Below are 15,459 nucleotides of genomic sequence, written 5' to 3'. Positions count from 1 at the left end.
TACATAAGCCCCTCTTAACTTCTTTGGTGTAGGGGGCAGTATTTTCACGTCCGGATGAAAAGCATGCCCAAATTAAACTGCCTGTTTCTCAGGCCCAGAAGCTAGGATATTCAATTGGTAGATTTGGATAGAAAACACTGAAGTTTCTAAAACTGTTTGAATGATGTCTGTGAGTATAACAGAACTTATTTGGCAGGCGAAACCCCGAGGTCACTCTCTTTTCAATGGGGTTTCTTTGGGAACCTACATTTCTAAGGCAGTTGCTTGCAGTTCCTATCACTTCTACTGCATGTCAACAGTCTTTAGAAATTGGTTGATGTTTTTCCTTTGTGTAATGAAGAAGTACGGCTGTCCAGAACGAGGCTCGAGGGAAGTGTACTGTTTGATAGAGGCGCGTGACCAGAAAGCACGCTCCACATTATTTTCCTCCGGTATTGAACGCTGTTTATCCCGTCTTAAATTTGATCGATTATTTACGTTAAAAAATACCAAAGTTGTTTTAGGAAAGTTGTTTGAAATGTTTGGACAAAGATTACAGGTAACTTATGAGATATTTTGTAGTCATGTTGCGCGAGTTGGAACCGGTGTTTTTCTGGATCAAACGCGCCAAATAAATGGATATTTTGGATATATATTGATGGAATTAATCTAACAAAAGCACCATTTGTGATGGTTATGGGACATATTGGAGTGCTAACAGAAGATCTTCAAAGGTAAGGCATGCATTATATGTTATTTCTGACTTTTGTGTTGTGACTGGCGGGTTGAATTCTGATCGTCTGTATTTGTTTGATGGGGTACTGTCCTCAGATAATAGCATGGTTTGCTTTTGCCGTAAAGCCTTTTTGAAATCGGACACTGTGGTTGGCTAACAAGAAGTATATCTTTAAAATGGTGTATAATACTTGTATGTTTGAGGAATTTTAATTATGAGATTTGTTGTTTGAATTTGGCGCCCTGCAATATCACTGGCTGTTGTCGAGGTGGGACGCTAGCATCCCACATATCCCAGAGAAGTTAAGCTTTATTTTGATGTATTACACTTGTGATTTGATGAAAGTTAAATATTTATAGTAATTTAATTTGAATTTGGCGCTCTGCAATTTGCTAGCGTCCCACCTAATGTAATGATATTGAACTCAAAAGATACCCAACGATTAAACAGAGCAGTAGCTAAGTGTATCTGTCTGGATCAAGTGCCACTGTGACTTTGGCTAATTAGCCTTCTTGTTTTTGCCTTGGTATCATTTTGGAATAGAGTATCTTGATGGTATCTAATATCGTGATATTAAACCAAAATTCTGGTATCGTGACAACACTACCGGTTACAGTTCAACCCTCAGCATTTTATTTTGCATTCCTTGAGAGACAAATACTGACCAAGCCAAGTCTTTGCCCCTTAGGTCATCCCTGTTACACTACATTTCCCACAATACAGTTTCCCGAAGCTCACCCGTCCATTGATGGCTTCCATGTCGAGCTCCGCCTTCTTGGCCCACTTCTGCCAGAAGTCCGGGTCCTCCAGGGAAATGTCCGTCCTGTTCCCAGCGGCCACAAAGCTCGCCTGGGGAGAAGGGTAAAAGAAGAAATGGTCCCAACGGTGAATCTCCTGAATGCATTTTCTCCGCCTTTCTTTTCCAATTACGCTTTTGATCTCAAATAAGTGCTGCTGGGTTGGCCACTGGAACAAGCTCCCACTGACACTGCACAGTTTGATTCTGAAAGAGCCTGGCTCTCTACTGGTAATGAGCATAGAAATAGAATTACTAGAATGGGCCATCAGTACACCTAGACCCATTGACTTGAATGGGAAATCTGTTATAGTAATTAAATTCCTATGTTACTGACCACTAAAATGAAGGAACACGCTACAAAAAGGGAGCTAAGAACACATGGGAGACAGCGTATTGAAGCTACCTTGGCGAAGGTGGACCCCTTGCCCTCGGACTCAATGGTGATGGTCTGGGTTCGTCTCAGGAGGATCTGGTCAATGTCCTCTTCGCAGAACTTCGAGCCCTCGTCCTCCTCGTCCATCAGAGCTCCATAGGCTCCTTTACGGAGGAGGTCCTCCACCTCCTTCTTAGACAGCTGTGGCACCTGAGGTGGTGGAGTACATTTGATGGTTTAGACTACTGAGCTCAGCATATCAACAATAGTTCACCTTTATTAAGACAATTAAATATGGTTGAGAAGAACCTCTCTTCACAAAGGCAGGTGAACAATCTAACTGTTTTAGAGATGTATTCAACAGGGGCGCACACAGAACGTTGAAAAACAATACTAACACGTCCCCAAGCCTGGTCTTACTATTTAACTGTGTCAGATCTGTGTTAACTGTGCGTGCGTTTGTGTGTCTTACCCCGTTGGCTGCATTTTCTCGGCCACTCATGGACTGCAGCACAGCCTTGTCGAGGCCCAGCTTGAGGCTGGCCTTGTCAAACATCTCCCTCTCATAGGAGTTCCTGGTGATCAGTCTGTAGATTTTCACTGCCTTGCTCTGGCCAATCCTGTGGCATCTGGCTTGTGCCTGAGAGAGGGAGAGGAAAAGAGAGCGAGAGAGATGGAGAGAAAAAGCTTGCTTAGACTGAGTAAAGCATAGACCAACTGACAACAACAAACAAAGTAATGTAGTGGTGTACCAGCGGTGTGATAATTGTTTGTTTCCTGTTTTTCTTGTTTTATGAACCTGTGTACTGCGTTTCCACATGTGTCTCTACTGTATCTTAACAGGACTGTCTTCTTTCAAAGTCTACTGAAGTAGCACTGTATTTACCTGTGTGGTAGTGACCACAGTATTCCATAAATTGCATCTTCAACTTGAGTATTTAACAAAATGGTAACGCTCTATTTCCAAGCCCAGCCCACTCACCTGTAAGTCATTCTGGGGGTTCCAATCCGAGTCAAAGATGATGCAGGTGTCAGCAGCGGTCAGGTTGATGCCCAGGCCTCCGGCCCGGGTACACAGCAGGAAGACAAAGCGGTCAGAGTCCGGACGAGAGAAGCGGTCAATCGCAGCCTGCCGGAGGTTACCCCTCACACGGCCGTCGATACGTTCATATGGGTACCTGGTCGGATGGAGACAGCCATAGACAGCTTTACCAACAGATTCAACACAATCAGAAAAAACAACCCACAATCACTTTGTCATTGATGTGCTCACGCAGATGACTAGTAAAATACATTACATTTATATATAGTATGAAATATGATGAAGCTCAAATGCATCAACAATTAAAATCAGAAGATTAGGGTAGGGTTCTCAAAATCACAATTTCTTTTGTTTTAAGAATTGGCTTGCAGGCCGCATCTGGCACACAGGGCCCCAGTTTCAGTCCCCTGGGTTAGGTAAGAGTGGAATGGAAGAGGACATAAAAGGGGTACTTCAAATCAAATCTTCAGGGGTAAAAGGTCAGATCCGTACCGTTTCTGGATGAGGTAGTCCTCCAGAATGTCCAGGCAGCGCACCATCTGGGAGAAGACGAGGACCCTGTGTCCCCCAGCCTTCAGCTTGGGCAGCAGCTTGTCGATCAGCACCAGCTTGCCCGCTGCCTGGATCATGGCCTGTAGGTGGAACTGGGGCATCTCGGCATGGTGGTTCTCACGGAAGTCTTCCAGGATCTTCTCCTCTGCACCTAGAACATCATAAAACAAACGGCCATGCATCAGAATCATTCAAAGCAGTGAGACTAAACCCAGCATGTTCACAAACCAACCCAAGCCAAGTACCAATAGAGGTTGGGGGCATGTCCTGTGCCACACCCAAGAAAAATCAACACAGAGCGTCCAAAATAAACACTTTCTAAGCCAAAAGACTGAGTGAGGACTATGTTAGTAGTGTGTGTTAAGCCTTCCGCATGCTTCGGTTGGCACCTAGCTTAATAACTCGGCTAGGTGACCTGAACAGATGTGTTCACATACTCCCTTAAAAGACCTTCGCTTGAAGAATTAAAAAAAATAAAAAAAGCACCAATAGTACTGCTTGTCCATCTTGGAGATGCCGTCGCCAGTATAAACAACCTCAAAATAGTCTGAATTCATCTAAGATAACTCAAGAAAACTGTCATTCATTTCATTTGTTGAAGAGATCTTAGACCAATCACCAACGAAGGGACGTAGACTTAGAGAAAAAATGTAGTGTGCACGAACAGCTGAAGAAACCTTTGCTGAAGACCAAAACATCACAAAATGTTGTCATAATATATGCACAAACGGTTCAGATGGGAAGCATGCGGACGCCTTTCGTGTGCGTGTTCCATACCATTGATGAGGTAGGGGTGGTTGCAGCACTTCCTCAGCTCCATCATGGTGTTGAGCAGGTTGGGGACCTGAGCACCGCCGCCTCCCCATGCGCCACCTCCTCCCCCCGGTCCTCCTTTAGACAGGAAGGAGAAGTTCTTCTCCAGGATGGCCCGGTAGTACTTCTTCTGGATGTTGGTCAGCTCCACCTGAGAACAGGAGATGGGAACGACATCCGTTAGGTAAACTCAGTGGAGAGAACTGACATCAGTTAGGTAAACTCAGTGGAGAGAACTGACATCAGTTAGGTAAACTCAGTGGAGAGAACTGACATCAGTTAGGTAAACTCAGTGGAGAGAACTGACATCAGTTAGGTAAACTCAGTGGAGAGAACTGACATCAGTTAGGTAAACTCAGTGGAGAGAACTGACATCAGTTAGGTAAACTCAGTGGAGAGAACTGACATCAGTTAGGTAAACTCAGTGGAGAGAACTGACATCAGTTAGGTAAACTCAGTGGAGAGAAATGACATCAGTTAGGTAAACTCAGTGGAGAGAAATGACATCAGTTAGGTAAACTCAGTGGAGAGAACTGACATCAGTTAGGTAAACTCAGTGGAGAGAACTGACATCAGTTAGGTAAACTCAGTGGAGAGAACTGACATCAGTTAGGTAAACTCAGTGGAGAGAACTGACATCAGTTAGGTAAACTCAGTGGAGAGAACTGACATCAGTTAGGTAAACTCAGTGGAGAGAACTGACATCAGTTAGGTAAACTCAGTGGAGAGAAATGACATCAGTTAGGTAAACTCAGTGGAGAGAAATTACATCAGTTAGGTAAACTCAGTGGAGAGAACTGACATCAGTTAGGTAAACTCAGTGGAGAGAACTGACATCAGTTAGGTAAACTCAGTGGAGAGAAATTACATCATTTGACCATGAGGAACACACACACAAAGTCAAAACACAGAAACAAACACCTCGATGATGGTCTCCTCCTTGGGGGCCAGGTTCTTCTCCACGTCCTCCTTGAGACGTCGCAGCATCATGGGCTTTAGGATGGCCTGCAGCTTTTGGACCTGCTCCTCAGTCTTGAGGTCTCCAAACTCCTGCATGAAGATGTTCTCCGAGGGGAAGCGTTCAGGTTCCAGGAAGTTGAGCAGACTGAAGAGCTCCTCCACCGTGTTCTGCAGGGGGGTCCCGGTCAGCAGCACCTTGTGCTCCTTTACAGAGGGAGAGGAGGACTTGTTTTTACTATACTTAGGTCCTTCCAGTAGGTCATTATAGATGGGTTTTTTATTACTCCTGTTTTTTTTATTACTCCTGTGGTAGGAGAGGATGAAACGTCCCATCCTAGCCACCGTGCTTCTACACCTGCATTGCTTGCTGTTTGGGGTTTTAGGCTGGGTTTCTGTACAGCACTTTGAGATATCAGCTGATGTAAGAAGGGCTATATAAATACATTTGATTTGATTGATGTCCATAAAATATTAGCATTTTATCAATAACTATTGCTTATTTTCCAACAGGTTCAAATGGCAAGTCTTCCAAAAAAACACAGGAGAAATGGAAGTTAACAACTAGACATCCCCCATGTCAACACACCATGTCCATCATCTTGAGACCCTCCAGCAGCTTGCAGTTCCTGTTCTTGAGGCGGTGAGCCTCGTCGATGACCACACAGCGCCACGGGACGCTGCGCAGCTCCGGGCAGTCTGTCAGAATCATCTCAAATGTGGTGATGACCGCATGGAATTTGTACGCTCCCTTTATCACACGACCCTGAAGATGGAGGGAGGAGAAGTGGGAGAGCGAGGTCAGAACACAGGGAAGAACGTCATGGTGTATGGCCAGTAGTTTTTCCTACTTGACTCAATCGAGAAAACTCTGGACCCTGGTCAGGGAAATCTGGCCTTTGGTCAATTTACTGAATCAAAATGGACTCAACATATAATGTAATAAACATATTTGCTCAAGTATGAGGTTAGTGGAGTAAGTTTACACATTTAAATGGTTAGTGGAGTAGGTTATGGTCACATTTCAGTCACTATTTGGTCGGTACGGTCAGCGTGGAGCTCTGATTAATGTTGTTAAATACCTGACTGTCTAAGGTGCTTCTTGTGGGATTATTCCTATATTAGGGTTAAGAACGGACTGTACCATTCTATATCCATGTATCCAGTCCAACGCTCTAACCACTAGGCTACCCTGGGTCATGTTACCTGTGCATCTGGCCTTAATGGTCTTGTTACGTCAGGTAATGCCTGTAGTGGATGGTACTGTTATAGTTATGGTATGGTTAAGGTCACAGTATGGTCACGATGTACCTGCACGTCGCGGTAGTTCATTTCGTAGGCCTGGATGGTCTTGCGGCTGGCCTGGCTGCCGTGGTAGACGATCACGTTGAGCTCGGTCCAGGTGCGGAACTCCCTCTCCCAGTTTGGAATGGTGGAGAGGGGGGCGATGACCAGGAAGGGCCCGTGGATCCCCTTCAGGTAGATCTCATAGAGGAATGTGATGGACTGGATGGTCTTGCCCAGGCCCATTTCATCTGCTAGGATGCAGTTCCGTCTGGAGGGGAACAGAGAGAGAACATGATGAAAGGGGAACAATGAGTCACCAGTCACTGTATTAGCAGTAGTGAGTAATCTGAATGGGTCTCCTAGGCGGACAGAAAGGAGAGAAAACAGTGCAAATGAATGAGATGTAACAGGGATAGTCTGTCGGTCTCAAATTACACCCTATTCACAGCGCAGAGACCTAGATAGAGCACTATATTGGCAATAGTGTGTCCTTAAGTCTCTGTGCACTCTATTCGTGAGTGAGTAATCTAATGAACAGCTAGATAACCCTGTAAAGGCAGATCAACGACACTAACGAACAAGTTGGCTGTGTGGCTATTGCATCATACTGACTGAGTGTGTGTGTGTGTGTGTGCGCAGCAGTGGTAGATCACACATTAATGATTGGTGTGAGAAAAGCACAGATTGGGTACACACATGTCCCTGCAACACATGGGTTGGAGGACACAATATGGGGCATGGATGTGTTGATTGTATTTACACATGCTGGGTGACATGGTTCAGTATTATCTATGGGAGTGTGTTGGATAAACACATAGCATATATGGTCCTATTTGTTATTGAATAATTGTGGGTTCTGAAGACAGACTTTAGTCAGTAGATATCTTGTATATTATACTATGTAATAGTTCCATAATATATACAGTACTAGTAGATATCTTGTATATTATACTATGTAATAGTTCCATAATATATACAGTACTAGTAGATATCTTGTATATTATACTATGTAATAGTTCCATAATATATACAGTACTAGTAGATATCTTGTATATTATACTATGTAATAGTTCCATAATATATACAGTACTAGTCAAAAATTGGACACCTACTCATTCCATTGTTTTTCTTTATTTTTTAGTATTTGCTACATTTTTTGAATTTCTTTCCTTCTTAATGCGTTTGAGCCAATCAGTTGTGTTGTGACAAGGTGGGGTGGTATACAGAAGATAGTCCTATTTGGTTAAAGTCCATATGGCGAGAACAGCTCAAATAAGCAGAGAAATGACAGTCCATTACTATTTTAAGACATGAAGGTCAGTCAATACGGAACATTAAGAACTTTGAAAGTTTCTTTAAGTACAATGATGAAACTGGCTCCCATGAGGACCGCCACAGGAAAGGAAGACCCCGAGTTACCTCTGCTGTAGAGGATAAGTTCATTAGAGTTACCAGACTCAGAAATTGCAACCCAAATAAATGCTTCACAGAGTTCAAGTAACAGACACATCTCAACATCAACTGTTCAGAGGAGACTGCGTGAATCAAGCCTTCATGGTCGAATTGCTGCAAAGAAACCACTACTAAAGGACACCAATAACAAGAAGAGACTTACTTGGGGCAAGAAACACCAGCAATGGACATTAGATCGGTGGAAATCTGTCCTTTGGTTTGATGAGTCCATATTTCAGATATTTGGTTCCAACCACAGTGTCTTTGTGAGATGCAGAGTAGGTGAAGGGATGATCTCCGCATGTGTGGTTCCCACCGTGAAGCATGGAGGAGGAGGTGTGATGGTGCTTTGCTGGTGGCACTGTCAGTGATTTATTAAGAATTTAAGGCACACTTAACCAGCATGTCTACCACAGCATTCTGCAGCAATACACCATCCCATCTGGTTTGCGCTTAGTGGGACTATAATTTGTTTTTCAACAGGACAACAACCCAAAATACAGGCTGTGTAAGGGTTATTTAGTTTTTTATTTAACCTAGGCAAGTCAGTTAACCTGTTAGGGTATAGGGGGCAGTATTTTCACGGCTGGATAAAAAAATGTACCCGATTTAAGCTGGTTACTAATCCTACCCAGTAACTAGAATATGCATATACTTATTATATATGGATAGAAAACACCCTAAAGTTTCTAAAACTGTTTGAATGGTGTCTGTGAGTATAACAGAACTCATTTGGCAGGCAAAACCCTGAGACAGATTCTGACAGGAAGTGGATACCTGATGTGTTGAATTGACTTTAAGCCTATGCCATTGAAAAACAAAGGCTTCCACTAGATGTCACCAGCCTTTACAAAGTGTTTTGAGTCTTATACTGTGAGATCTGACCGAATAAGAGACTTGGAACGGTGATGGCCGATTAGACCCCTGGCGCGCGAGTTGATGGTGGGTACTCTCGTTCCGAAACGTTTTAAAAGAGATCCCAATCGTCCGCCTTGAATTTTATTCATGTTCTGGTTAAAAAAGGCACTAATGATTTAAGCTATACAACGTTTGACATGTTTGAACGAACATAAATATATTTTTTCCGTTCGTGAAGTGAAGTCCGGCTGGCTTAGATCATGTGCTAACAACACGGAGGTTTTTGGACATAAATGATGAGCTTTTTTGAACAAAACTACATTCGTTATGGACCTGGGATTCTTTGGAAGTGACATCTGATTAAGAGAATCAAAGGTAATGGATTATTGACATAGTATTTTCGATTTTAGATCTCTCCAACATGGCGGTTAGTCTGTATCGCAATGCGTATTTTTCTGGGCACAGTGCTCAGATTATTGCAAAGTGTGATTTCCCAGTAAGGTTCATTTTAAATCTGGCAAGTCCATTGCGTTCAAGAGATGTAAATCTATAATTCTTTGAATGACAATATAATATTTTTACCAATGTTTTCTAATATTAATTAATTATTTTGTTGTCATGACTTGACTGCCGGTATTGGAGGGAAACGATTTCCTGAACATCAACGCCATAGTAAAACCCTGTTTTTAGATATAAATATGAACTTGATAGAACTAAAAATGCATGCATTGTCTAACATAATGTCCTAGGAGTGTCATCTGATGGAGATTGTAAAAGGTTAGTGCATAATTTTAGCTGATTTTATGGTTTTGGTGACGCCTGTCTTTGAATCGACAATACATTACACACAGCTATTGTCAATGTACTCTCCTAACATAACCTAACTTTATGCTTTCCCCGTAAAACCTTTTTGAAATCGGACAACGTGGTTAGATTAAGGAGATGTTTATCTTTCAAAGGGTGTAAGTTAGTTGTATGTTTGAGAAATTTGAATTTTGACATTTATTTGGTTTCAAATTTGCCGCTCTTGAAATGCACCTGCTGTTGATAGGGTGCGCCACGGGTGGCACGCTAACGTCCCACATAGCCCCAAGAAGTTAAGAACAAATTCTTATTTACAATTACGGCCTAGGAACACTGCCTTGTTCAGAGGCAGAACGACAGATTTTTACCTTGTCAGCTCGGGGATTCGATCAAGCAACCTTTCGGTTACTGGTCCAACGCTCTAACCACTAGGCTACCTGCCTCCCCTATTTGACCAAGAAGGAGAGTGATAGAGTGCTGCATCAGATGACCTGGGCTCCACAATCACCGACCTCAAACCAATTGAGATGGTTCGGGATGAGTTGGACCACAGATTGAAGGAAAAGCAGCCAACAAGTGCTCAGCATATGTGGGAAGTCCTTCAAGACTGTTGGAAAAGCATTCGTCATGAAGCTGGTTGAGAGAATGCCAAGAGTGTGCAAAGCTATCATCAAGGCAAAGGGTGCTTTTTGAAGAATCTAAAATATATTTTTATTTGTTTAACACTTTTTTGGTTACTACATGATTCCATGTGTTATTTCATAGTTTATGTCTTCACCATTATTCTACAATGTAGAAAATTGTAAAAATAAAGAAAAACCCTTGAATGAGTAGGTGTCCAAACTTTTGACTGGTACTGCACATGTTATATAAGTGGGTCTCACACATCATATATCTTAACACATGCACACACCAACAGTAGGTTCTAGTACTTCTCCTTACGTATTGTACCAGTTGAAGAGCAGCCAGTTCACTCCCTCCAGCTGGTATTCCCTGAGTGCGTTGTCGTTTTTATAATCCCTGGAACTCTGGGATTTCTGCCAGTTTTCGGTGGGAGGTCGCTCCTGTTTCAAATAAAAGTCTACTGTTAGTGGTTTCTGTGTGACCGCAGGAGCCCTAGCTGGCTCCGCGTTAAAGGGCTGGGGCCAGAAAATGTAAGAAAAGGGCAGCAGGAGAGTGTATAGTGTGTGTGAGGTTTTTATTTTACGCACCACGAGTTTGGTCTCGGGCTGACGGGCCGCCACGGCCTCGTACTCATCGATCTTGGCCTGGTCGATGTCCGTCTTCAGCTCCCAAGTTATATCCTCATAGGGCAGGGAACACCACTTCACCAGGTACAGCTTTACAGGCTGGGGGGGCAGAGAGAGGTTGGGGTTAGTGTGTGTGTTGGTGTAGAGAGGGCGTTAGAATGTGGGGAGGGGTAAGTGTGTGTTGGGGGTTAGTGTGTGTGCGCACGCGCGTCCGCGGGGGTTAGTGTGCAAGCCGGGGGGAAATAAGTGTGTTGGTTAGTGTGTGTGTTGAGGGAGTTAGTGCGCGCACGCATGTTGGGGGGTTAGTGTGAGCGCGTTGGGGGTGTTAGTGTGCGCCCGTTGGGGGGTTAGTGTGCGTGTGTTGAGGGGGTTAGTGTGCGTGTGTTGAGGGGGGTTAGTGTGTGTTGGAGGGGTTAGTGTGCGTGTGTTGGGAGGACTAGTGTGCGTGTGTTGGGGGGGTCCGTGTGCGTGTGTTGGGGGGGTCCGTGTGCGTGTGTTGGGGGGGTCCGTGTGCGTGTGTTGGGGGGGTCCGTGTGCGTGTGTTGGGGGGGTCCGTGTGCGTGTGTTGGGGGGGTCCGTGTGCGTGTGTTGGGGGGGGGTCCGTGTGCGTGTGTTGGGGGGTCCGTGTGCGTGTGTTGGGGGGGGTCCGTGTGCGTGTGTTGGGGGGGGTCCGTGTGCGTGTGTTGGGGGGGGGTCCGTGTGCGTGTGTTGGGGGGGTCCGTGTGCGTGTGTTGGGGGGGTCCGTGTGCGTGTGTTGGGGGGGTTAGTGTGCGTGTGTTGGGGGGGTTAGTGTGCGTGTGTTGGGGGGGTTAGTGTGCGTGTGTTGGGGGGTTAGTGTGCGTGTGTTGGGGGGTTAGTGTGCGTGTGTTGGGGGGTTAGTGTGCGTGTGTTGGGGGGGTTAGTGTGCGTGTGTTGGGGGGGTTAGTGTGCGTGTGTTGGGGGGGTTAGTGTGCGTGTGTTGGGGGGGTTAGTGTGCGTGTGTTGGGGGGGTTAGTGTGCGTGTGTTGGGGGGGTTAGTGTGCGTGTGTTGGGGGGGTTAGTGTGCGTGTGTTGGGGGGGTTAGTGTGCGTGTGTTGGGGGGGTTAGTGTGCGTGTGTTGGGGGGGTTAGTGTGCGTGTGTTGGGGGGGTTAGTGTGCGTGTGTTGGGGGTTAGTGTGCGTGTGTTGGGGGGGTTAGTGTGCGTGTGTTGGAGGGGTTAGTGTGTGTGTGTTGGGGGGTTTAGTGTGTGTGTGTCTTTCTGTGACTCCAAGATTAAAGGAAAGGGCAACGTTTGTTCGGAAGTTAAAAAGGAACATTTAGCCAAAGCATCAACTTCAATCAACGACATAACCAAACTTATTCACACTTTTGAGATTGTTTAGAGGCCATATAGAACAGGAAGGAGGGAGAGAGCAAGAACAGGAGCGCACCTCTCCGTTCTCATCTGTGCTCTCTGACACGTCCAGTACCCGGTCCACCTCAACGTAGTCTGGGTTGAAAGGCTCGTCATCCATCTGGAGGAGGGAGGGAGAAAGGGATGAGAGAAGGATGGAGACTTTGAGGTTAGTGTTGTCATAGCAGAGAGTGAATGGCCTGGTTTCGTTCTGTGCAGTCTAGGTCCAATTCACCCAACCAAATATAACATGTCATTGAATCCTCTGAAGTTGAAAGTGGGGGAAGGGAAAGAAAGTGATTCCACAGCAGGTGTCAAAGCTGACAAAATGGCAGCTCAACACTGAGGGAAGACAGAACTGTGGGACTGACCTCTGTCACGAAGGTGGGGAGGGCCTGTTTGGCCCTGAACCGCTTGACCTTCTGGTGGATCCTTTTGTCCTTCTCCAGCTCCTCCAGATTTGCCCAGCGACAGTGCAGGTAGGAGCTACACAGAGAGAGTGGGGGGAATACACACCATTACATTCATATACACTATGAACTCTCGCTCAAATACACCCACCCGTGACAGATGCTATAATATACACACCATATCTCATACACCATAAACACACCCCACAAAAAGACAACGCAAAATACAGACGCACCATCACAAAACCCAACGTGCTAATCTAGAGATTTATAGCATTATACAAATTGCTCTTCGGTCCAAACATTAAACCTGTGGTTTACAGAGCGTTTATTTGATTTCACGTTAATCCACCATTTCCCCTGAAGCTGGAAGAAAGAAAATGAAACGGTGGACCAAGACCACAGTCGTGTTGGTACTCACAAGCTCTTGAACTTCACATAGAATTCTTCCACTTCCATTTTCTCTCCCGATTCCATCTTTGGAAAAAGTTACATTTGTGTCAGTTGTTGATTAGAGTCAGAAGATGGGTGAGTTTTAATGTTTCTCTAAAAATATATCAAATCAAGGCCACTGTTTTCTCTAACAAAGTAGTCATTTAATAAACATCTTCTGGCAGAGTTCTGTATACTTTAGGAGACAATAACACTGACATACCCCCCTACCAACCATCTCCACATGGTGCTGTGTGATGACTCACCAAGCCCTTACCCACGGACCCCTTCCCTGATACGTGGAAATGTTGGACTATATTATATGACTTCCTGTATTATACCTGTGCTAAAATATTAATTATATTCTACTGAGCCATTTACTTTGTGTTGAAATCCTTCTATTACTTTTTATTGTTGTTGACTTGTCAACAAGGAACCTGCCAGTAAGCCTTTCATTGGACAGTGTATACCATTTGTATCCTGTACATATGACTAATAAAACTTAAAACACACTCGGGCCCGCTACACTGTGCACGCTCACAGACACACACAGGCCCGCTACACTGTGCACGCTCACAGACACACACAGGCCCGCTACACTGTGCATGCTCACAGACACACACAGGCCCGCTACACTGTGCACGCTCACAGACACACACAGGCTCGCTACACTGTGCACGCTCACAGACACACACAGGCTCGCTACACTGTGCATGCTCACAGACACACACAGGCCCGCTACACTGTGCACGCTCAGACACACACAGGCCCGCTACACTGTGCATGCTCACAGACACACACAGGCCCGCTGCACTGTGCACGCTCACAGACACACACAGGCCCGCTACACTGTGCACGCTCACAGACACACTCGGGCCCGCTACACTGTGCACGCTCACAGACACACACACAGGCCCGCTATACTGTGCACGCTCACAGACACAGGCCCGCTACACTGTGCACGCTCACAGACACACACAGGCCCGCTACACTGTGCACGCTCACAGACACACAGAGGCCCGCTACACTGTGCACGCTCACAGACACACACAGGCCCGCTGCACTGTGCACGCTGACAGACACACACAGGCCCGCTGCACTGTGCACGCTGACAGACACACACAGGCCCGCTACACTGTGCACGCTCACAGACACACACAGGCCCGCTACACTGTGCATGCTCACAGACACACACAGGCCCGCTATACTGTGCATGCTCACAGACACACACAGGCCCGCTACACTGTGCACGCTCACAGACACACACAGGCTCGCTACACTGTGCATGCTCACAGACACACACAGGCCCGCTACACTGTGCACGCTCACAGACACACACAGGCTCGCTACACTGTGCATGCTCACAGACACACACAGGCCCGCTACACTGTGCACGCTCAGACACACACAGGCCCGCTACACTGTGCATGCTCACAGACACACACAGGCCCGCTGCACTGTGCACGCTCACAGACACACACAGGCCCGCTACACTGTGCATGCTCACAGACACACACAGGCCCGCTACACTGTGCACGCTCAGACACACACAGGCCCGCTACACTGTGCATGCTCACAGACACACACAGGCCCGCTGCACTGTGCAGCACGCTCACAGACACACACAGGCCCGCTACACTGTGCACGCTCACAGACACACTCGGGCCCGCTACACTGTGCACGCTCACAGACACACACACAGGCCCGCTATACTGTGCACGCTCACAGACACAGGCCCGCTACACTGTGCACGCTCACAGACACACACAGGCCCGCTACACTGTGCACGCTCACAGACACACACAGGCCCGCTACACTGTGCACGCTCACAGACACACACAGGCCCGCTGCACTGTGCACGCTGACAGACACACACAGGCCCGCTGCACTGTGCACGCTGACAGACACACACAGGCCCGCTACACTGTGCACGCTCACAGACACACACAGGCCCGCTACACTGTGCATGCTCACAGACACACACAGGCCCGCTATACTGTGCATGCTCACAGACACACTCGAGCCCGCTATACTGTGCACGCTCAGACACACACACAGGCCCGCTATACTGTGCACGCTCACAGACACACACACACACAGGCCCGCTACACTGTGCACGCTCACAGACACACAGGCCCACTACACTGTGCACGCTCACAGACACACTCGAGCCCGCTATACTGTGCACGCTCACAGACACACACACAGGCCCGCTACACTGTGCACGCTCACAGACACACAGGCCCGCTACACTGTGCATGCTCACAGACACACACGGTTCCATTCAGAGAGCTGACCAAAGGCCTGGCTTCCTGCCAAAACCACAGCGCTACGACAGACTCT

The 15,459-nt window shown here is 46.5% G+C and overlaps 1 protein-coding gene across 1 annotated transcript in view; it reads right to left on the bottom strand.

Moving 5' to 3' along the window:
• The window catches only part of LOC115169864 (chromodomain-helicase-DNA-binding protein 7), a 124,033-nt gene that overhangs the window by 31,965 nt on the left and 76,609 nt on the right, over nucleotides 1-15,459 (bottom strand). The window contains exons 7-20 of the mRNA XM_029725921.1: nucleotides 13,106-13,161; nucleotides 12,646-12,760; nucleotides 12,312-12,395; nucleotides 10,864-11,001; nucleotides 10,595-10,716; nucleotides 6,563-6,806; nucleotides 5,841-6,017; nucleotides 5,216-5,458; nucleotides 4,259-4,445; nucleotides 3,422-3,632; nucleotides 2,870-3,065; nucleotides 2,360-2,527; nucleotides 1,918-2,097; nucleotides 1,454-1,564 (exon numbers count right to left, since the gene is read on the bottom strand). Coding sequence (XP_029581781.1) covers nucleotides 1,454-1,564; nucleotides 1,918-2,097; nucleotides 2,360-2,527; nucleotides 2,870-3,065; nucleotides 3,422-3,632; nucleotides 4,259-4,445; nucleotides 5,216-5,458; nucleotides 5,841-6,017; nucleotides 6,563-6,806; nucleotides 10,595-10,716; nucleotides 10,864-11,001; nucleotides 12,312-12,395; nucleotides 12,646-12,760; nucleotides 13,106-13,161 — 2,232 coding nt within the window. The remainder of the gene's footprint in view (nucleotides 1-1,453; nucleotides 1,565-1,917; nucleotides 2,098-2,359; nucleotides 2,528-2,869; nucleotides 3,066-3,421; nucleotides 3,633-4,258; nucleotides 4,446-5,215; nucleotides 5,459-5,840; nucleotides 6,018-6,562; nucleotides 6,807-10,594; nucleotides 10,717-10,863; nucleotides 11,002-12,311; nucleotides 12,396-12,645; nucleotides 12,761-13,105; nucleotides 13,162-15,459) is intronic.

Source organism: Salmo trutta, chromosome 31 (assembly GCF_901001165.1).
Source record: "Salmo trutta chromosome 31, fSalTru1.1, whole genome shotgun sequence".
Lineage (NCBI taxonomy): Eukaryota > Metazoa > Chordata > Actinopteri > Salmoniformes > Salmonidae > Salmo > Salmo trutta.
The sequence above is the reverse complement of the archived record's forward strand: the minus strand, read 5'-3'. Positions and strand labels throughout refer to the sequence as shown.